This window comes from Lentinula edodes (genome assembly GCF_021015755.1).
Source record: "Lentinula edodes strain Le(Bin) 0899 ss11 chromosome Unknown C8R40scaffold_57, whole genome shotgun sequence".
NCBI classification, from domain to species: domain Eukaryota; kingdom Fungi; phylum Basidiomycota; class Agaricomycetes; order Agaricales; family Omphalotaceae; genus Lentinula; species Lentinula edodes.
In genome coordinates this window covers 249,769-272,186 of record NW_025764363.1, presented here as the reverse complement: position 1 = coordinate 272,186, position 22,418 = coordinate 249,769, and the positions used below count along the sequence as shown (strand labels likewise).

At 45.2% G+C, this 22,418-nt stretch overlaps 7 protein-coding genes across 7 annotated transcripts; 3 read left to right on the top strand and 4 right to left on the bottom strand.

The window, feature by feature from the left end:
• Window positions 1-218: 218 nt before the first annotated feature.
• C8R40DRAFT_750276 (ribosomal protein L24e-domain-containing protein) lies at window positions 219-1,054 on the bottom strand. The gene is made up of 4 exons (XM_046236103.1): window positions 973-1,054; window positions 838-915; window positions 492-785; window positions 219-439 (listed from the first exon to the last, which is right to left on the bottom strand). The coding sequence occupies exons 1-4, from the start codon at window positions 973-975 to the stop codon at window positions 362-364; spliced, it is 453 nt and encodes a 150-aa protein (XP_046080369.1). The 5' UTR covers window positions 976-1,054; the 3' UTR covers window positions 219-361.
• Window positions 1,055-1,875: 821 nt separating this feature from the next.
• On the bottom strand, window positions 1,876-2,980 carry C8R40DRAFT_749797 (uncharacterized protein). The gene is made up of 5 exons (XM_046236101.1): window positions 2,877-2,980; window positions 2,636-2,696; window positions 2,416-2,465; window positions 2,177-2,257; window positions 1,876-1,984 (listed from the first exon to the last, which is right to left on the bottom strand). The coding sequence occupies exons 1-5, from the start codon at window positions 2,887-2,889 to the stop codon at window positions 1,956-1,958; spliced, it is 234 nt and encodes a 77-aa protein (XP_046080368.1). The 5' UTR covers window positions 2,890-2,980; the 3' UTR covers window positions 1,876-1,955.
• Window positions 2,981-3,801: 821 nt separating this feature from the next.
• On the top strand, window positions 3,802-4,188 carry C8R40DRAFT_1059853 (ribosomal protein L37e-domain-containing protein; the record flags this gene model as incomplete). Its single annotated transcript, XM_046225307.1, has 3 exons — window positions 3,802-3,874; window positions 3,937-4,075; window positions 4,140-4,188. Coding segments are annotated over 3 exons (261 nt in total), but the record flags the coding sequence as incomplete, so codon positions are not given.
• Window positions 4,189-11,092: 6,904 nt separating this feature from the next.
• C8R40DRAFT_1176946 (uncharacterized protein) lies at window positions 11,093-11,497 on the top strand (the record flags this gene model as incomplete). The annotated part of the gene is made up of 2 exons (XM_046232605.1): window positions 11,093-11,314; window positions 11,369-11,497. 2 exons carry the CDS (start codon window positions 11,093-11,095, stop codon window positions 11,495-11,497), a joined length of 351 nt encoding a protein of 116 aa, XP_046080366.1.
• Window positions 11,498-12,509: 1,012 nt separating this feature from the next.
• On the bottom strand, window positions 12,510-13,407 carry C8R40DRAFT_1074219 (uncharacterized protein; the record flags this gene model as incomplete). Its single annotated transcript, XM_046226681.1, has 2 exons — window positions 12,510-12,998; window positions 13,030-13,407. The coding sequence occupies 2 exons, from the start codon at window positions 13,405-13,407 to the stop codon at window positions 12,510-12,512; spliced, it is 867 nt and encodes a 288-aa protein (XP_046080365.1).
• Window positions 13,408-17,347: 3,940 nt separating this feature from the next.
• C8R40DRAFT_1059932 (uncharacterized protein) lies at window positions 17,348-18,292 on the top strand (the record flags this gene model as incomplete). The annotated part of the gene is made up of 3 exons (XM_046225316.1): window positions 17,348-17,529; window positions 17,585-17,892; window positions 17,943-18,292. Coding segments are annotated over 3 exons (840 nt in total), but the record flags the coding sequence as incomplete, so codon positions are not given.
• A 290-nt stretch (window positions 18,293-18,582) lies between these two features.
• Window positions 18,583-19,466, bottom strand: C8R40DRAFT_1176943 (uncharacterized protein; the record flags this gene model as incomplete). The annotated part of the gene is made up of 3 exons (XM_046232604.1): window positions 18,583-19,150; window positions 19,218-19,310; window positions 19,366-19,466. The coding sequence occupies 3 exons, from the start codon at window positions 19,464-19,466 to the stop codon at window positions 18,583-18,585; spliced, it is 762 nt and encodes a 253-aa protein (XP_046080363.1).
• Window positions 19,467-22,418: the final 2,952 nt, after the last annotated feature.

Here is a 22,418-nt window from a genome sequence, read left to right as displayed (position 1 = left end):
CCAGTGCCCTATCAGTAGCGGCAGAGCTTTGCCTTATCTGTTGACTAGCCCGTTCGAGATCGTTGTAAAATTGCATGGCAAGGTAGAAGTTAACGAAACTAAAAACGTTGACACGAGGTGTTCACATAAATCATTGCGATTACCACATAGGATTCACACTAGTTGCAATTAACAACCATGGTAGAACCCAGTAGAACATGAACTGGAATCGTATGCGACGATGATAAATAGAAAGAAGACACTTGCGTCGTTGTCCGGTTTAGAGGAGATAGTCGCATGTTGAGCATGTGTAACGGAAAACGAGAGGACATCATAAGTGTCAGAGCATACAAAGGTGAATAATCAACGAGGACCAAATCCTTTATCGTCCACCCTTTCCACCCTTCATCTGTTGTTTGGATACCTTTGGTCCAGATGCACCACTTGGGCGCGAAGCAGGCTGGAAAAGATATCAGTGAAAGAAAGTGGACAAGAATCTGATATACACATACTTTGGCTTTCTTGTTCTCCTTCTCCTTTTTCTCAGTTTTGGCTTTAGTGATGGCAGCTAGTCTTGCCTGAGAACGGACAGCAGCAGTCTGGTTACGTCTGGCAGCAATGGTAGCAAGGTCGGCACCGACAATGCCTCGCTGGTGCTTTACAGTCCGGCGTGAACGCTTCTTAGCAACTTCCTCCGTGATACCCTTCTTGTGCATGCGCCTGTACACCTGAGTCCAGGCGATCTTACGTGGATTCTTCCTCTGCAAGAAGAGAGATGCATTTTTTGAGCTGGCGAAACGGAAGACCTGCAAGCAACGATTAGGCGGTCGGTATTTGGTAGATGAAGCATGAGCGTACTTTACTGTCCCCACGAACGAAAAGTTTACCCTTTGAGGGGTAGATACGGAAACCAGAAAAGGAGTCGATCTCGACCTTCTGCACTCGATACATCTTGATTAGCAGGAAGTCTCCCAAAGATGAAGAAAGACTCACCATCTATAATGGAAATACAAGACGGAGAAGCAGTCAGTGCAACTTTCATACAGGAAAAGCTTCCCAGCCCCCGCCCAAGAGTCATCCGTTCATTCCAACTTCATCCAGCAGTAAATCTCGCTTTTGAATCACGAATTTGACACCAATATGAGGCCAAGGGATCATAGAATGTGTTTGAAGGGGTATTGTGGCATGAATTCAAGACAATTACCTTGTGTCTTGAGGTTTGAAGGAGTTGGAAGGCGGTCGGTTATTTTCAAAATTACAATTCGTTCGGCCGGCAACGGAAATCCTCGCGCTTCTCATTTTAAGCGCGCAAGTACATATCGTTCTTCCTCTGTTTCGGACGTGAAACCAACCGAAATGTTGGGTCACACTGGCATATCTACTGGGATATTTACACTAGCGGATTTGCTGTACACTGGAACTGCTCACCGAAATTTCTCAAACAGTCCCCAGTCCGTCACGCTACGTATTATTGGACTCTATCCAAGGGGTTCTATACTCCGTTTACTAAGTGGATCGTCTTACTCTAGTTTTATTGATTTGATTATCCCTATATACAGTGATCTCCTAGACAGTGTCATTTTAGTGGACCTACCAACGTTTCCTGAGAGGCGCGTCCCAGAACAATGGTGATGTATCACTTGTTTTAGAGGATTCAGATTCTGCAGGCTGCCGCAGACTCGGTATGTCCTATGAACTGCACATTACCGTTAGAGTGTCTTACACAGTTCATGGGACCCTGATGCTCATTACCTTTTGCTCTTTCGGTGAGGCTTCGTCCTGGACAGTTTCCTCCCTCCCGACTTAGAACGAACACTAGGACAAAAGTATGACTAGTTATTCATTGCAAGCATTGTCGGACTGCAAACAGGTTTCAAAGAAAACTCAACCCGATGATGAAGCAACATAAGCGAAGAATAAATTTAATTTTTGCACGTTCTCAAGTAATATACACTAAGGTCTTATGCTATACTAAGCTACAGACTGTCAATGAAGAAATCAAGATCTGCAAAATAAAAAGAGAGTAACTTGGTGAGAAACTGACATCGACCGAAAAAGACAGGAAATTATGCAGTCAGAGATACGTGAATTCAATCAAAGCCAAAGCTCAGAAACAGCTTCTAGTTGATAATTATTTCGAACAGTATCATCACCAAAGAAAGGGAAGAAATAGACAATGACAGGGAGAGGGACTCACAAGAGTGGTTCGACCAACAAACATGGTGGTATGTATGAAGAATACTAGCAAAAAAAACCCCCCGATGAGAGTACTCTGTAACTTATGGGATGTCAGCAAATGAAAAGCAAAATGAAAGGGGTGAAATTCAGAAGGGTTGCCCGAATGATTGAGCTGTGGCGGGCACTTTCGGCAGTGATAGTACGAAGACCGTCGTGATAAACATCATACGAGAACAAAAAAAAAACATCTGTACTCACATCCAAGACGCGAAGCACATGAAGATTTATAAGAAACGCCAGAGTGATATCTGAGAGAAAAGTAGTCAGCAAATGATTCGACGGACTGCAGGTCGAAGATTGGCTCAGTGTTTTTATAAAACAGCCTTGGAATTTTCGTCAACAAGCCCGGAAGCTTGGTCAGGCGGTAACTCCATTCATATCATCACGGAATAGAGACGAAGAATATAAAGATGCTCACAGGAGGGTGTTCAGTGATGTGGTGGGATTGCATATATGCTTTAGTGACACCGACAAAACATCTGGAAATTGATTTAGTAATCATGGAAGTTCGCGGACAGCGAAGAGAACAAGCACAAGGATTCAGGGAAGATATGTTAAAAGCATAGGGCCGAAGACGCTCATATACTCTAGTTTGAATGTGTTTGAATCATCATAAAGAAACGACGACGGCGATATGAACAAATAAAGGACGAACAGACTCACCGACAACATCGAAGTAAAACGACTCTACGTTTTGAAATGTCCCCTCCTCCAACTATCTTCCTCAAACTCCGCGTTATTTACATTTGGGACCGTGTCAGTACTTCCTCCTTCTCCCCGAGTAAAAGGACCTAAAGAAACAATGGGTATTCAGCGTCCGCAAACACAAGAAAGACAAAACCGATCAGCGTAACTATGACAAATAGTTTTACACTGCGTCAAAGAATAGGTAGCTCTCGACACTCAAGAAACATTGGAAATTTTCATCCCTTCGAAAGAGTAAAAGCACAAAACTCACCCGATTGGAATAACCATCGTGGTTGTGGAGGAGAGCTGAAAAAAAAATTTATGATCGTGTCACGGCCTAGTTTAGGGCAGGCTGAGGTTGCACCGCGCTGCAAACGCGCGCTTATAATGTTCCAAAAATGCTCATGTCCATATTAAGCGCTCAAGCCGGTCCGCGTCGGAAACGGCACTCATTCTTCTCACGGTCCATCACAACAGAATCCAAAGCGACCTCGTCGACACACCTCAAGTACCTCAAGACTAAGAAAAATGGTTAGTATATCCCTAGATCTCTGATTCTAGTCTTGTCTCTGGTGTCCCTTGATATGCTGCTGGCTCTCTGGAAGAAGGAATTGACGGAATTTGGGCTGGATTGAAAAATCTGTGGTCGGATGAGCTTTTACACTTGGATGTTTGGGATATTTTCGCATCTTCTCTATCCTTCGTCGCAGACATAATACTGATGCTATATTTTTTTCCCTCTCTTTTAGACCAAAGGTTCGTTCATGGCTCGCCCAAGGAACTCGCTGATATATATTTTGCCTGTCGATTTAATCTGAATAGGAACCTCGTCTTTTGGGTGCGTTCCAATCTATATTGCAAGTTTCCCAATGATAATTGATATGTCTCACTTCTTCTAGTAAGCGACACACAAAGTCGCACACGCTTTGCAGGCGATGCGGTAACAGGGCTTTCCACAGACAACACAAGAGTTCGTCATTATCCTTCATCAGTCCGTCGAATGATCATTCATATCTTCATATTTCCTCTCAGCCTGTGCGTCTTGCGGCTATCCTTCGGCAAAGATTAGGTCTTACGAGTGGGGGCTAAAGGCAAAGCGCAGAAAGACTACTGGAACTGGTCGTATGAGGTATCTGAAAGAAGTGTCGCGCCGCTTCAAAAACGGATTCCGGTAAGCGTTCATTTTAATTCATTCACAACACATTTCGTAATCGACTATCTTCAATCGCATCTAGGGAGAACACAGTGGCTAAAAAACGTTCCAAGCCGACTGCTGAAGCATAAGCAGCTCGCATACATATACACTCTCTTCCTTCGCAATGTCCATGTATTCGTATACTTCCATGCTATGCACCAACTGCCCATGCCCACATTCGTTAAACAAAATGAGCCCCTTGGCGAAGCTCATGCTGCGGGTGAATGGAGGTCTGCAAGCACAAGTGTAAAATGCGATTATGTGATGCTCTAGGTGCAGAAACGAGCATTGGAAATGATAATTTATCAGTAAACTGCTTACAGAGCAAGAAAAAATGATTTATGCATCCGTTCTCATTTCTCTTGAGATTTTGCATTCAAAAAGTCAGCTTCCACTGACTGCTTCGATTTGCATTTATTGACAGAACAAGAACCGGAAAGGAGAATGAGAGACGAGTACTCGTGTAACTCTGAAACGCCGAGAACTTTTGGAGGGATTGATTTGAATCGGCAAATGATATGGTCGTACGTACGTTTTAGGTGTATTTTCGGGCGATGGGGGACGAGCGTTTACCTGTGAGGGCTCTTCACCCCATAAACAATATCTAACCCATCACCCAGCATAAGAGTTAAATGGAGATTTGGGACATCATCATACACTTGAGGTCTTCAGAATCACTCCAATTATTCTCTCGATTAGTTCACTCTACTTTTTCTTTTTTGACCTGGACTATCGAGCTCGTTCATAATTACACCTTTGGGCTTTCAGAATAACTCTTAATAGCGTGCCGTCCGAGATTCAGATGGTCTAAACAGGCCGAGGCGGGGTCACGGCTATGATACTAGAAATAGAAGTTACGCTTGCTTCGCTGCATTTATTTCGCAAGCTGCACAAGAGTGAAGAAAAATCGATCAATTCAATTCTTCCTCCGGGGCTCTGTAGATACGACTTGAACGCGGTTGAAAAGCTGTTTAATGTTGGATTAATACTTCGTATGCTTGCTTTCTTGTCGTATGCTTGCTTTGGTACGTGTGACTATTATTCCGGCCACCGAACTCGACCACTCCTATTTACTACTCGATCACCTTATATACTTGATACTGCCGTTTGAACTCCCTCAGTTGATAAGGAAAACCTCAATCACCTTATATACTTGATACTGCTGTTTGAACTCCCTCAGTTGTTTTCCTTATCAACTGAGATTTCATTCAACAGATTATGAGACTGGAGTTCAACTGAGCTTAGGAGACAAACTCACATATTGATTGCAGTCAGTTATTATCCTCTATCTTGGAAGCTATGTCCTCCACAGCTAGTTCGCTGTCGATCCCGCGCTTCCCCGAATCATCTCAATTGGCTGGCGAGTGTTACGATCACTTCTTTTTCATCTTATCTTTTCCTTATCTTGTCTTATCTTTTATCTTTTGTATTATCTTCTATCTCTCTTATCCTATATCTTGTCTTATCTTGTCACCTGACCTATTATTTATGCTTACTGATACAACATGCGCTTTTCATTTACTTATATTAAACACAGCAGTCTCACAACACATATACAGCATGACGATCGAGCTTTCATTACTTACACATTGCTTTACTTATGTTCTACTCATGTTTACCACTAACCCAGGGCGTTGGGCATTAGTAGGGCGGAGGGTTGTTTACTTGTATATAAGCTGTAGTTACTTGCTGTATTTCCTTAGCTTTGATCTCGTCTATTCTACCTGGTTTAGCCCAGAACTCTGCTTGCTTTATCGCTTCACTATCTGAGGTTTTCTTGAGTGTGACACCTGGTGACACCCGTTACTAGAACCAGTCGCTGACAGCGAGAATACCTGGCGAATTTTCAAAGACCAAGTCCTCGCGCACATTGAAGTTAGGGAATTGGAAGGATATCTTGATGGTACCATTATTCGACCTTCTGCTGGTGGCTATGTCTCTACATCTACGTTGTACCCTCCTGCCTCTACAACAACACCAGCATTTAGCCCTACCCTTTCCCACATGAATGGCGTCAACGCGATAGGATGGCAGCCAGCATTATATATCTCAACATTGTTGATCCCGTTGGGCTAGGTGTCGAATGCGAAAAGCCTGCGTCATATCTGGGCTGAATTAAAGAAGAAATATGAGAGACGAGACGAGATGCGGGTACATCAGGCCGATACCAAACTTCGGTCGGCTCGATTTGACCCCAGTAATACGACGATTGAAGAGCATGAAAAGACAATGAAAAATCACCTTAAGGAACTCCGAAACTTGGGTGGTTCTTGCCTCGACTCCCAATTCCATCTCATTGTAATCGCCTTGATGCCTAAATCATGGAGAGATCTCTTAATCAATGTCAAGGGAATCTCGGGTGACAATGCCTTCATTCACCTTCGCCAAGTCTATGACAACAAGAAGGAAGACGAGGAGGATACCCGACAGCGTAGTCAGGTCCGGGCTCTCATTGCTCAGGAAATGGCTTCTTTCCACTCTGCAAATACTGCATCTGCTCCCAAGAAGGATCACCCTATGTGTACAAATCCTAATTGCCCTCCTTGTCGACGTCGTACTCATACGGTTGACAAATGTTGGGCACCCGGTGGCGGTAATGAAGGGGGGGACCTAAGAAAGCCAAAGCCTCAGCAACTCAAACCGCAAATTACGCTAGTGACGGTGGAAATCGCACCATCATGGAACTTTTTGATTTGTGTACATCGTCACCAACACCCATTCTATCTACCCAACTTCCTAATGCCCATACCTGCAGAGACTGTGAATCAGTATCAACAGGGTATGGTGCAGATAAAGAGGTTACATACCATGTAGACACGTTTAATTCCTCCATTTCCGACTCGATTCCAAACTTTGATGAATATACTGCTTGTTCAGCCCATAATGCGAAATCTTTCCTATATGCTGCATCCAAACCTCAGACACCCCAAACTTTTCTCGACTCAGCTGCGAGTGATCACTTCTGGGTTTGAAGAGCTGACTTTATTGAGTATGAGAATTTATACGGAAAGGCGGGGAAATCAGCCATTGCTGGAAAGGCAGGGGAGTTTGAGATTCATGGCAAAGGTATCGTAGAATTCGAGACGGCCGTTAATGGGATAAGGAGGAAATGCCAATTGAACAACGTCTACCATACACCATCCTTTCATCACAATCTAATTTCATTAAGGACATTAGATGCTAAAGGAATGAAAGGGGAATGGGGTAGAGGATCACTCACTGTACGAACTGCAAATGGAAGTATCGTTATGCAAGGCGAAGGAAAGGGAACGATGTATGAGGTACAAGCTCACTTCGAGCCCTCATTCGCAAACTTCACGAGATCACATAATAAACCCGTCGACATCCATACGTGGCATCGCAGACTTGGGCATCCCGCTATTGATCGAATCCTCCAAATGCACAAACTAAATCTAGTCGATGGCTTGCAAATCACTTCTAAGAAAGTGGCCGGTAAATGTGAACCATGTATTTTTGGCAAAGCAACTCACCGACCGTTCGATGAGAAGCTTACACACAAAACCAAGGTTCTTGAATGTATACACCTGGACCTTTTTGGTCCAACTCGAACACAGAGTATCGGCAGGGCTACATGGATGTTTCTTGCAATGGATGGTCGTTCCTCTATCAAGGCCCCGACATTTCTAACCAATAAGCGAAAGGAAACCATTTTGACAGCAATCCACAACTGGCGTATGATGGCTGAGCGACAAACGGACTTGAACGTCTTGATATTCCGGATAGATGGTGGTGGAGAATTCGATAATGGGTGGTTTAGGGATTACTGTCTCGAAAACGGTATCGCTATCGAAATGATACCACCTAGATCTTCGTCACCTAATGGAGTAGCTGAGAGAGCAAACAGAACTTTTCTTGTCGACGCTGGTTTTCCTCCCTCAATGTGGGCTGAAGCAGCACTTACCTTCTGCTATGTGAACGTGTTTATCCCCTCCTCTCGTTTCCCAGATGAAATACCAATTGAAATTTATACAAAGAAACGTCACGATGTCTCTCATCTCCGACCTTTTGGTTGTAAGTGCTGGGCGACACTTGATGCAATCCAAACGGATGGAAAACTTGGCGTTAGAGCAGTCGAAGGTCGATTTGTTGGTTATATTGGAAGACGGGGCTATCGAATCTGGCTACCACAGACCAGAACTTTCCATGAATCCCGCAGTGTCGAATTTGAGGAGGGCGACCCTCGTAGATCTACCCCCGTGGTACCAGATGAAGTTGATGGTGAGATGCTTGGTGATGTCGACGTCGGTTCGGCTCCAGATGCCGTGCCTGTTGCACCAGCTAGCGAAAATCAAATTCAGCATTCAGATATTTCTGTTCCCTCAATGCCTGCTACTCCGTCTACTCCTGATTATGAAGGACTTCCAGAATTATTTGCACCTCAGCCTCTTCAGCACGTACCAATACCTATTCAGCCCATTCATGAACAAGACATTGGTCCTAGACGCAGTACTCGTATCCGTGGACCATCAGCTCGTCAACTACAGCTTCAGGAGTCGGCTGAACGGGAGCATAGTGCTTTCGAACGAAACCTGGCTTGGGCCCAGGACTCCGATACGGGTATAGACGAACTTGAAGAGAATTCTCTAGCGATGATTGCAAAGAGTCCTTTTGCTTTCGCTGCTGAATTGAGTGATAAATGGGTCCCGAACACATACAAACAGGCGATGCAGCGTCCCGAACTTTGGCAAGCCCCGATGCAGGCTGAATACGACACGTTAATCGAAAAGGACTGTTGGACATTGGTGGACCTACCTCCGAATGCGAATCTTACAGGCGGGAGATGGGTCTATGCCATCAAATGGTCGAAAGATCGCGAGGTAGCAAAATGAAAAGCACGTTATGTAGCACAAGGCTTTACGCAGATTGAAGGGATTGATTACGACAAGACTTACGGTGCTGTGGCACGTATGGAGTCCATTTGTATAGTCCTTGCGATTATCGCAGTCCTAGGCCTTTTCATGTTCCAGGTTGACTTCAAAGCTGCTTTCCTTAACTCGCCTATCAATCACGATGTGTATATGAAGCAGCCTGAGGGATTTGTCAAGGAGGGTGAAGAACATAAAGTGTGCAAGCTCAACAAATCAATCTATGGGACTATGCAAGGTAGCCACGACTGGCAGGACACCTTAGGCAAAGGATACGAGGAGGATGGATATATTGCTTCGAGAGCCGATCCCTGTGTACGTTACCGTCGAATCGACGATAAATACACTCTGTCTACTACATATGGCGACGATGTGAATGGGGCTTCTTCAACAGAAAGCGGTAGGAAGAAGGCTATTGCTGATCTAGGAAAAAGATGGGAATCGAGTGAGGTTAATTCGGGCGTACTCCTAGGAATGACAATTTTTCAAGACCCGATTTCTAAATCCATTACTATATTGCAAAAGGCATATTTCGAACGTATGCTGGAACATTTCGGATTGGAAATGGTCCGTATCCGACACACCCCATTAGATCCTAAGATGAAAGTCACTGAATCTCCCAATCCACTACCCGAAGATGACCGCAGGTTCATGTCGAACAAACCTTACCGTTCGTTCATAGGATCCCTACTCTGGGGTGCTTGTTCGACAAGGCCGGATATTGCATTTGCGTCGAATTTCCTCACTCGATTCCAACTTAACCCCGGTATTATTCATTGGAAGGCTTGCGAATGGCTAGCAGGTTATATTTGGGGGACTATCGATTACTCTATCACCTATCGAGCTCCTAAGCCTGGTGATGAACGCCTTGGCTTTGGCCTTGCTCCTTTCGGATACTCGGACAGCGATTGGGCTTCGTGCTTAGTAACTCGTCGATCCACTGCAGGCTATGTATTCTTCATGGGTGGTGCTCCGGTGTCTTGGGCATCAAAGAGACAGGGATCCGTGGCTCTATCTACAGTTGAAGCAGAATATATTGGTCTCTCGAAAACCTGTCAACAGGCGTGCTGGCTACGCTCATTCATTCAGGAGATTGATCTTCCACTCAATGGTCCTACGATTATTCATGGGGATAATTTCGGTTCAGTATCACTAACGGAGGAGCCCAGGAATCATTCCTTGATCAAACACATCGACATGCATGAGCACTACATCAGGGAGAAGGTTAAAGATGACAGCGTGAAGATTGTTCGGATCCGTAGCGGTGAGAATGTTGCCGATATTACGACAAAAGCTCTTTCAGGACCTATCCATGCCCGAATAATTCAGATGCTTTACCTTCAGCATACGCAGTAGGGGGGGTGTTGGATTAATACTTTGTATGCTTGCTTTGGTACGTGTGACTATTATTCCGGCCACCGAACTTGACCACTCCTATTTACTACTCAATCACCTTATATACTTGATACTGCCGTTTGAACTCCCTTAGTTGTTTTCCTTATCAACTGAGGTGAGATTACTTATTTTTCTTTCCTTCATCTAGCTTTACTAAAGTACTATAGATTTCATTCAACAGGTACATAGAAATGCTATACAGTTGTTTTCCTTATCAACTGAGATTTCATTCAACATTTAAGCCAATGTGAGGTAGACAGGAGAGCAGGTAGCGCGATACCGAAGGGGTCTCCAAACGGCACTGTTGGGAGATACTTTCCCTATTACTGCCGATTCATTCCGGACTCACGTGACTTCACTTACTTATATTCTTTTTCGCACGTTCATCCCTCAGTTTCTACTTAGTACTTTGTTGGTTCAACACTGAGGACTTCGATTGTATCGCTCTTCATATAGATATTTGACCTCTAAGAGGCACTAACGGATAATTCATGCAAATTTGAATGGACTCCAGAGGATTTCCATGAATACTGCGAGGAGGCAGTGCAATGGGGTATACTGTCGACGTCAGTGATATCGGCCGGGCGCAGGATGCAGATGAGTGGGGAAGAGATACAGAGGTGGGTGGGGCGTTGCTGGTGGTGATATTCACGAGAATCGATGTTGTGGATCGAGATGTGATTGAGAAAAGGCTAGGACAGTCGTTCAAGGAATGTTACCCCAGTTACAGCAATCATCTTCATCACCGTTAACGACTCCTCCGACTCCTCCTCACTTGCCTAAACTCTCCACTCCTATCGCTCACCGCCTCCTGCAACCTCCATCCGCCCAGAAGCCTCTTCCCCTCCAATCAATCGGCAATATCGTGAAATTCAGTATGGAAGACCTCCGTGAATCATTCCTCCGAGTTGAAGAATTCTGGTACGAACCAGAGGTCGCCTAAGCTTGTGGAGGTTGGATTGAGCTATTGATCGTGGCTGTAGAACAGTACGATGGTTCTGTGATCAAATTGGTGAAAGATGCGGATTCGCCGGAGGAGGCATTCGTCGCAGGGATTTCTTCTACTTTCTCCCATAGATCCTCCTGCATCTCCGCCAGATCCTCCTTTGTCTTCTAAGAGCAACTGGACCATCTAGCGCGAGCGTGATATATGGAGGATCTACCTCGTCAATGCCCGGGATTATCCCAACAGGCTTACACTTACCCAGGCCAGAAGTTGTTTGTCCATTACACGTTATGATGATCCGTACTGTGGTTTCTTATCGTGGAGCTTACTGTCTATGAGACGGTCGTGTCTCGGATGCGTAGGCTTATGTAGAATGTTCAAACGAAGGATTCAGGAACGGGTGGGTCCCTTATGGCCTACATCAGAGATCTTGGTCAACGAGGAGGGGAGAGAACATAAGAGTATGGAATATGTCTGCGGATTGGAACCCGGAAGAAGAGTATGCATGTGAGGATGTGAATGTTTCTGGGTACGGTAAGCATGCAGAGGAGGCGGAAATGAACAGGACCAGTATGGACATGACGATGAAGCTCCATTAATATTAGTGTTATTACTAAAGGCGACGAGAACGAGCACTTGGACAATGGCTGGGGAAGGAAACAGTGCGAATGCGAAGTGGTCTCTGGATCTTCGGAATGGGACTTAGGATGGTGAGAGAGGAGTGGAATTAACGAACAGTGGAACACGTGGATTCTGACTGGGAAGAAGAGGGAGAAGGAGAAGGAGGACATCACCCCAAGTTGCTGGAGAGACCGAACATGCAAAGGAATATATGTAAGTAACATACACGGTAAGTGAGGACGGACGTTCGTTTTCTTTCGGTGCCTTTGTCCCCTCTCATATTTCTCAGACGGGTTGAAATGGAGATGTAAATATAAATGAGAAGGACAATACGGATAGGGCCTCTTGATTAGCGGGTGATGTTTTGGTTCTCGGGGATTTTCTTTCTTTCTTGGTCTTTTGAGTTTTCTTTTGAACCTCCTCTTAGGCCGCCTTACGCTAATCGGAGATGGATAGAAAGCAAGTAAATGGAAAAAAATCCAATATTATTCACCTATTTGACCATTGTACGCGATCCGTAGACTACTGTAGACTAGCTATGAAATACGTCCTACCTCGAACGCTACTGTGTTGGAGTCTGTTCAGACTCTGCTACATGATGATATTTACCTTCAAGCAACCATTCTACAGCCATAACATATTGACTGCTATCTGATCCCCTCAGAGCTTTCATGGCCAGGTATATTTTGAGCCATTCCCCCAAAACACCCTGAGCCAATACTTGTCCCTCTGGGCCCTTCATCATTTGCATGCAAATCAGGGCAACAGTGATATAGTCCAGGTCATCATTGATAACCAAAATATGAGCCCATGAGAACCCGTACTCTTCGAGGAACATGGCCTGGGTGTGCGAGAGCAACTTGTCAGCGTCACCAAACGTATTGACCAATTGTTTCTTCGCGGCATTGTTGCGGTCGAAGTGAGCTACAAGGCTTGAATCCCGGCCCGGACCCAATTTGATCAAGCGACCCTGGTCGATTCTCGGAGTGTGGTGACTTTGCGCAGTTTCGGAGACATCAGAGCGCGGAATGTCTGACTGTTCAACAATGACCTTTTTAGTGCGAGTCGCCGGGAACGGTCACGTTGGAAGCGCTGAAGCCAACGATGGTGCCAAAGAAAATGGTGAATTTTAGGTCTTTTTTAAGGAGACTCATGATTCTAACGTTTGCGACCATGTATTTTTCCTCTTGACCTGGTTCTCTGCATCCAAGCCTGATGACCAGATCACCATTTTTGGAGGTTTCTGTAAAACTACGTATCAGGGCTGCAGCTGACAAGAAGTGTTGCTTCATCTCCTGACGTGGACGTGTAATTTTGGGTTGATCTCCCCCACTCCGTTCAAGCAAATGAGGCACAGCGACCAAGGGACTACTGGTTACCAGAGACACACCGAGGAGAGCAGCGAAAACGATGTACAGATAGAATATTTGGCAAAAGGCTGAGGATCGTCGAAGGAACATCGTGTCGAATCTGAGTTTTTGAGAATATCATCTCATCAGTTTACGATTGCAAAAAAAAGAAAATTGACGATGAGAAAAAGGACGAAAGAGGTGCTTACAGATAGTTAGTTTGGAGGTTACAATGGCAATAAATTTGGCCTGCAGATTTATTGCTCATGCATAGGTTGTCGATTTTCTTGGGTTGAAAGACTAGTTTGGAAAATAAAGATTAATGAACAATACAATCGGAAAAAGGAAGAACAAAGACACTTGCACAGTGCTAACGCTGACCGGTTGACCAGTGGTGTTGAGCGTCGGATGTCCAAATCGATTCCACCTTATTTTCACCTTATACATAGCTATATTTGCCTCCGGGCTCTGAGTCGGAGTCCACAGCCACTCGCGATCGCCGGCTGTGTGAGGCTATGTGGTGTCCGTCTACAGGCTTATGATTTCATTCAAGCAGAATGCCCAGAGAAAGCCATCGGGACCTACAGAGCCAAGTATAACGGATACTGGTCATCAAGAGCAGGGAAAACTATAGGTAGAAGCTGATTTTATTACTCTCTTCGTCATTTCATTCATTCAAAAAGATGACTCACCTTGGACTGGTTGCTACTAATTTGTTAGAGATGTTCAAAGGTAGTCCGACTCAGTTTTCAATGTTTTTGACAATTGTAACAGATATACTCGGCGTTTTGCATACTCTTTTCTGTTTAAACAGTTTGCACCTGGATCCGATGAGGGTGGATAGGGTGAATGATCACTTACCTTCTTTAGAAAACCCCTATCCTCTTCCAAAACACGATACTTAATCCAACACCGGTACAGCTACTTTTACCAGCACACATGTCTTGACTGCTAGCAATATTTGGAGCTGGTCAGACCGTGTTTTTACAACGCGGAGTACAATCTAGTAGAGTGATAGCTATGTGACCCATTGGTCATTACATATACTCAAACAGCGACCTATGCGCAGACAAGTTATTAAAAAATGAAATCAGGTAAGAGATCACTTCAATTAACGGATATATTCAATGCTCACCTTATTCCTCTTGCCAAGAAGCATCAGTTCGAGATTCAGCACTATCAAAATATACATAAACCTTACCTCACGTTTGCTAGGAGTGGTTTCCTTCAGCATTCACGTTACAAGGTGTTCAAGGGACTCCGGGGATGTATTTACTGTGTGATCTGCAGGCTCCTTGACATAGTAAGTGCGGTAGGGTGAAAATAGATGCAATTGTCCTCTTCAGGCTATTGCATCTGGCTGCTCATATAGTCTGAATGAATTGAGGAACTGAAAAGACACATATACTTAGTGCTACACTGACCGGTACAGGTGTTCCTACTAGTATGTCATCGAGATCAGGGGGGCGCCCTGGGTGTGAAATTGGTCTGCGTTGGGTGAAGGACAAAAGTACCACTTACCACCAATTATGCAAACCCTTGCACCCTTCAAAATAGCAAAAGACTAAACGGCGTATTTTCTGATCATTGTACTCAGGAGCGGTACAAACTACTTGCATGTAGAATATTTGGACTAGACAATTGAGCATCTTAGAAGAAAGTGTGAGGGGTATGGCTTCTATAATGAAAACCTGACCATCAGTCTGTGTATTCGCAGAAAAATTTTCTCGTATCCGTACGTACTCTTTTCGCATCCAGTACAAATCATGTTTACTGACTCGGGCGCGAACCAGGTTGTCATGCAATGCTTGTTCCAATTCGGAGATGATTCCTGACTAAATGGGGTTTGACCAAGAGCTTTCGGAAAGTTCAACGTTCACCATCAACAAGTTCCCTGCCCCCTCTATACCGATGCCACCCAGAACACTCGAATTGACGACATCGCAAATAAAGCAGTTTGTGAAGGTTTGTGAAGTTTGGCAAAACAAAAAAGGATCCTGCAGGAAGCAGTTCATGAATACCTGCCTTGAGTTTAAGATTGTTTCGTTACTGTGAGTTTCGTGACTTTAACCCATGTCATACCTCTGTCTTAATATGAGAAGGGACGTTGTGATGATCGTGCGACGTAAAGAGCTTGAAAAGAGCCTAATAATCACTGATCAGCCTAACAAGGAGTTAGTGGAACCGCTTTGCTGTCATGCCTCACCCCAAGTTCCTTAGCCCATAAGCTCTCTAGCATAGCTCCCGATCTCCTCAGACCCCTTCCATGAATCCCTGAGAACACTTCAAACGTCCCACAGACCTCCTTACCGCTAGAACCACCTCCGCAACCCTTAGCTCCCCTCCATTCAACCGAATCATTCCACGACACCCGTACATGCGTCCATCATTCCATCCTCATGTACTTAGAATCCCCATTAAGTGCTCGCTTCATACCATGTCTCCTTGTTAACTTCCCCATACGTATTTAATCAGTCCAGGAGCGTTCAGAAGCCCAGCTTGGTATATTTTGAACACACACCCTTTTGCATAGGTCCAGTCCCTGTCCCTTTGTACCTGCTAACCATACGGATTTCTCTTTACTCTCTGTTTCTCTACCTCTGTTTCTCTCTACTTCTGTCTATTGTCTCTCTGATCGTCCATACGATCGAATATACGCTTTCACTTCAAGTCTAAGCCTTCCGAGTGAGTCTCCGAGCTCCCTCGAACATTACTAAAGCTCCCCAACGCCTACCCGCTTGGTGAGTTACCCTTCCCCAAACCTCCCAGAGCTCCCTAGCTACTTCGTAAGCTTCGGGACCTCGATCTAGGTAACGTCGAAGCTACCCCTCACGTCGAACTACGTATTGCTTCTCCGTTACCACCTCCCACACTCGAGGACGACCATCCTCAAACCTAGTCCCCAGGGACCTACCCTCCCTGGCATATCCCTTCTCGGGAGCTTACACCCTCGAGACCCCGTTGCATAACCCACCTACTCGACTCTATATTGACGTTCTAGCGAGTACAACTCCTACTACGCAATATCTTACGGTCCCGCACTCGTCCTGAACCTCCCTACGCATTAGGGACCTCCCTGGACCTCCTAGGAACCCCTCAAGGGTCACCATCTCGTCGTTCCAACTACTACTAGGTCATTCCCGTCCTCGGTCGCGGTTCTCGTAGCTCCCTTCGAGCTCCAGCCTGCTCCTAGCACGCTACAACATAAACCTCCACATACCAAAACCTACCCTAAGACCTATTTTGACCCAGGTCTTACAGAGACAGCGAATTTCTCAGCCACTTCTCAAGGCCACGGAGTCACAGATTCAGCCCCAATTGGATCCAGCTGTGGCTGCAGAAGAGGCTCGGAGACGCAGTGTGCCTATCACATTCCATGGTTTCTTCCTCTTAATTGCAGCTGATCTTTCCCAGTGCAACCTTTCAATAAAATGGGCTATTTCCTTTGAAGTTCCGTCTGTATTGTCTTCACTTCTGGCCACAAACATCGAGATGCTAACTGAGAGGGATACAGGTCGCCAAAAACCCTTCTAATCCGGAATTCAAGCCAGGAAGAATGGTGGAGCCCGTACTTGCACCTCCAGGGTTTGATTTTCTCAGCCTAATTCGCGCCTGCCTTCCTCAATTGTGTGGCCCCATCGGGGAAGAAGACCTTGGCGTTGACAGGGACAACCCCGACCTTGGATCCTCTGGGGAACAAATACATGAGCACATTCCGCCTCTAATGGGACCGTTACGTGAGTGTGCTCCGACCCACAAACAAACCCATGACAATGTCCAGCGTCAAAGAAACAGGGAACGCCGATGGATAAATTGCCGCGCGGAATCAAATGCAGAGGTTCAAACTGCGGCTTCTTTTCCCTTAAGCATCCTTCCCATTATTGCCCCCACCCTTGTTTCCAAAGCTCCTCCCTTAGCTTCCCCCTCAACCTCCCCCCTATGCCCTTTGCCTTTGAGCTTGCGAAATTCAAAACGCACGGGAAAATGAAAACGCAAGGCTGAGAGGGAGCCGGTGCAAGCTGGGCCCTCAAAGCGGACAATAGCACATGTGCTGTCCGCCGGCACAGCCATAGAGGTTGATCTTGAGGCCCGAGATTTTGACGCTGCACATGGGGCTCATACTGCCAAACCGGGCACTCGGAAACAACGTGGGTCGGACGCCGATATCCAGAGGCGTTACTCTGTTGAAGACCTGGTTGCATTGGGGTTCCGTCACATACCATGGGATGGGTTGTATGTACTTGAATATTCTCCTTTCATTGTCCTTGGGCTTATTTGAGTGGTTTAGAACTCCATATCCCCTCATCGATCCCTTAGGCCGGGTTATCGGTGTTTTGGCTGGAACACCTGGTTCTGGCTATGCAGAAGATCTTCTCCGAGCTTCCGATCTGATTCTGCAGGAGGGTAAGCAGGCTGGGCTTGGTGCCGCTGCCCCCAACCCTCATTTACGCAGTTCATTCCCAGCTTATAACTGCGGCATTACTATGGGAATGGGAAGCCCTTGCCCAGTTGCTCTCAACCCAAAGGCTTTAACAGTTGTTCTTGCGCGACTTGTAGGGCATGAGACCGTCCTCCAAATGGCTATGTATCAAAACCGTAAGCAATTCGTTTTGCAATTAACATTTGCCCTTACCCTGAATTTCTAGGAGCTTTCTCTATTTGGGCTCCTCGTGTCTATGCAGTATATGAAGCAACTCAGACCAGAATGTATGAGGAGTTACCAACTCTTTCCCGAAACTTCCCAGGTAGTGTATTTTCCGCTGCTGCCTTCAATTTCGGGGGTAATGTGTGGACATATAAGCATAGAGACCATTTGAACTGGCCATTTGGGTGGTGTGCTATCACTGCACTAGGCCGGTTTGACCCAGCACGAAGTGCACAACTCATACTCTGGGAATTAAAGCTAGTTATTGATTTCCCTCATGCTGCTACTATTCTCATTCCTTCTGCTGTTATTACCCACTCAAATACCCCTGTTGCTGAAGGGGATATTTGAACGTCTTTTATGCAGTTTACAGCTGGTCCTATTTTCCGTTGGGTTGAGAATGGCTGTATGACAGAAAAGGAACTTCACATACAATACCCAGACTGGTGGGCTCGTATGGTGGAAGATAAGCACACAGTAATTGCTCGTCGCATACAGCTTTTTTCAACTATGGAGGAACTTCTAGAAATTGCTGAATAGCATAGTTCTGCTATTGGTTTTCTTGAACATAGTAAATGTTCCGGTTATGTATTAAAAAGGTTGTATCGATGCAAATGATGAATGGAAGTACGTAGTCTATTCTAAAAATTATATGCCATGTCATCCCGTTCCTCATCTTCAGTAAAGTTGAACTCATCAGCATTCATATGTAGGGTGCAGAGGTAAGCCTTCACTGAGGACGTTGCCTTGTCTATAATAGCATTCTCTACCTCTAAGGACCCACTTGACTCGACTCGATAGATGAAGTTCAGTACACATTGAGGAGGCATTCCATCGAAAGTCAGAGAATGGAGATATACCCCAAGCTTTGAAAGCAGGTACCTATCCTTGGGATCTGGGTGAAGGATCTTTCGGGCTACCTTTCCCCACCAGACAGCCACCCAGATTTGGAAACAACGCGTACTATGGTGCTCAGCACTACACTCTGCCGCAGGAGAGATAGATCCATCATCCTTGGGAATTGAATAGGCAAGGAGAATCCGCCTCGCATTCAAGGTCTCCCGAGCCAACATGATTTTTGACAGTACTGTAGTGTGAAGGCTTGCATTGAGCTCCGATGACAAGCCCAGAATGTTTTCGAGGGATGTAGTGATAAGTGCACCCACAGGAGGTCGAAGCCAGGAATCTTTGAGAAGGGGTATCTCCTGGCTGAGGGATATCTTTTGAATTGTACTCATTGGGGGGGTCGTAATTCTCCAGGTGGTTGATAGCCCACCGCAGTAATGACCGCATCATGAGAAAACGGGCAGACTGTAGTAGAGCTATGAGTTGAGGAAGTGATGGAGAAAAGGAACAGGGCTGCCATCTTCTATTGCTGTGCAAGTGAGTGAAGATATTGAGGGAGAAAATAGGTTGGTACGCACGCATGCTCCAGCCAGGCCAAGACCATCTCGAACTCCATAGCTGATAAGTTGGCAAGGTAAATGGGTTGGCCATCGTCATAAGTGCCTCCCCCAGTGACCATGCTGGTGATGAGCTCGGAATGATTCTTCAACACAGACAAAGGAAATTTGAACAGTGTTGTACCTGCCTAGTTTGCATTAATGTGGAAGAAAATAGAAGAAAATCAAAACAAAGCTTACACAAAAGCTGGGGTATGAGGGGCCACAAAGAGGGTCATAATATTTTGGATGTCAGACCCAGTCAGAGGCTATAGGACCTGGAGAATGAACGGAGCCAAGTGCTGAATATATAGTGCAATGCATTTAAATACGTCAAACCGGACCGAGAGTGGACCTGGGAGATCCGCTGCAAATATTGCTGATTGTCATTCCAATATACCCTTCTCTTCAGTTCAATGCTGCCAGACTATCTACCTCGACTTCCAACTCCTCTGACCACCACCAGTACCACTTCCTGGCCTGCAAATATCATCCATGCCCACCAGATTGTATCCGATATCTATTCTCATGCACTTCAGGCCTTGCACACAGATGCTGAGAAATCTCGCCTTCAGTTCACACTGTAGGGCATTGGTCAATGATGCATTTCCTCTTATTCTGGCCTTTGAGCTTGGAGATGAAGAATACCCTGTATTGAAAGAGTGGGTTTACAAAGTAGCTGAGATATTGATGGAGCTTTTACAACAAACACAAGAAGCCGAAGGACATCCATCGACGGGGTAAGTGTGATGTTACAGACTCAAGATATGTTTCTTATATACAGTTTTAGGGAATCAAATGTCCGGTTCATGAAGCCTGTTAATATCCAGCGAACAGGGAAGAGAGGTCGACCGCGGAAAGTACCTGATGAAAACCTACTAGAGGAAGCTTTTGCACCTAACCGAAATATAACCATTAGCCAACTTGCGAGCACTATTGGCATACATCGGAATACTCTATCCAAATATTTACAGGAATATGGGATTAGTCCCCGAGCCTACAGCAGTATATCTGATGCTGATCTCGACAGACTGATTAAAGAGTACCGCCGGCATAATCCACAATCAGGGGTCCGCTACCTAAGGGGCCGACTCAGGAAGAAGCATGGGCTTCGGCTTCAGAAGCGCAGAATCAAGGAATCAATTGACCGAGTTGATCCCCTTGGAAATATACTTCGGAATTATACTATGATTCCCCGCCGCGTATATCATGTCTCTCGTCCAAATGCACTCTGGCATCTGGATGGGCATCACAAGCTTATTAGATGGGGTTTTGTAATACATGGAATCATAGATGGCTACTCCCAAATGGTATGTCTATGCATTACTTACTGCCCTATTGAATTGTACTCATCAAGTGTTTCAAAATAGGTAGTAGGGCTACAAGCAAGCAACAACAGTTCTTGAGCTTTTCCTTACTGCAATAGAAAAATATGGTCTTCCATCACGTCTACGTGGTGATCGAGGTGGGGAAAATACAAAGGTTTCCATTTATATGATTATCGCTCGCGGCCTCCATCGTACAAACTTCATGTGGGGGACGTATGTGCCTATCTTCATATTTTCCTGTGTAATCTATACTGAGTAATTTGTTACCTTTGCTTAGATCTACGCGTAATAACCGCATTGAGTGATTATGGGTTGAAGTTGGGGCACAATTTGCATAGCAATGGAGGGCTTTTTTTCAGCGACTAGAACAGCTACATGGGCTTGATCATGGGGATCCTGCTCATCTATGGTTGCTGCATTATCTCTTCTTAGATGAGATTAATGAAGACTGTAATACATTCTGTGAAGATTGGAACTCACATCCAGTCTCTGGAGAGGGTCATGATCAAACACCTGAGGTAGGCACTTTTTATTATTATTTTAACTTGTTGGTCATATAACTTGCAATATTGTAGGACATGCACCTCATTGGTCACCTTGAGCATGGTGAGTATGAAGATGATTGCAATGGTCTTGACCCCACAATCATTGGACGATACTATGGGGTGGAAGATGAGGAGGATAATATTGAGCATAACTCATCAGACAGTGACAGTGGCTCAGATATAGATAACACAGATGGTGTTGAGGCTGAAGATATATCTACACATACCAGCTCAAGCTCTGATGAAACACAGAATTTGCCAGGTATATAAATTATATGATTTGCCTATATTTTTTTTCTTCATAACTCCCTTTCTAGATCGTATTCTAAAAGATGTTCAATCTCAATTTCATCATGCACCAGTATGGGTACCAAAGCATAAAAACCCGTTTTCCACCAAGTTGCAACGAAAAGTCTTCAATGACTGTTTAGTGGAAGTCTTGGAGAGTGATGCAGGGCTGCCTTCAGGGCTTGGCATAAGGCAGGATGAATGGGAAGAGGAAGGTTATCCCATATTTGAGACCCTTAAGTCAGGTAGGCGGGGCACAAAGGAACTGCAAATTCCCTTACCTCTGGAAGATTGGCTACCTAGGGCAGAGGTCTGGGTAAAAGCACTAACTCTTATGAATAACATTATGGCAGTAGATAACGCCTCTGAATAAAACTTGTAGGAGCAACCTTTAATATTATTGGATCTTAATTTGAAACTTAGTGTAACCGCATTTTCAGGCTCTATTATATATATATGAATGTCGAAGTTCCCCGCTGGTTCAAGATTCAACTTATAATATTCAGAGATCGCCGTAAACATTCTCTTTTTCTACCACCATATACCTTTTCTCTCTCTTAATTATGCCAAAGCGAAAGGAAGCTCCAAGCTCCGAATCATCTGGACAAGAGGAGGAGAGCAACAGCTCGAACTCTGATTCTGATATTCCCTCAGCTCGGAAACCATCTGCCTACAGCTCGTTGAAAGCATTGGCCTTGAGGAATCTTGCTTTAGGATCTGGAAAAGGCCAATCATCACTCCGTTCAGCAGCAGAGGCGGAATCAAATTTGGGCTACAAAAACCAAAAGAATCAGTCATCAAGTTCAGGCTCATCTTCCACTTCACATGTACCCACCAAGAAACGGAAACCCAGTTCCTCAAAAAGAGTTGTACT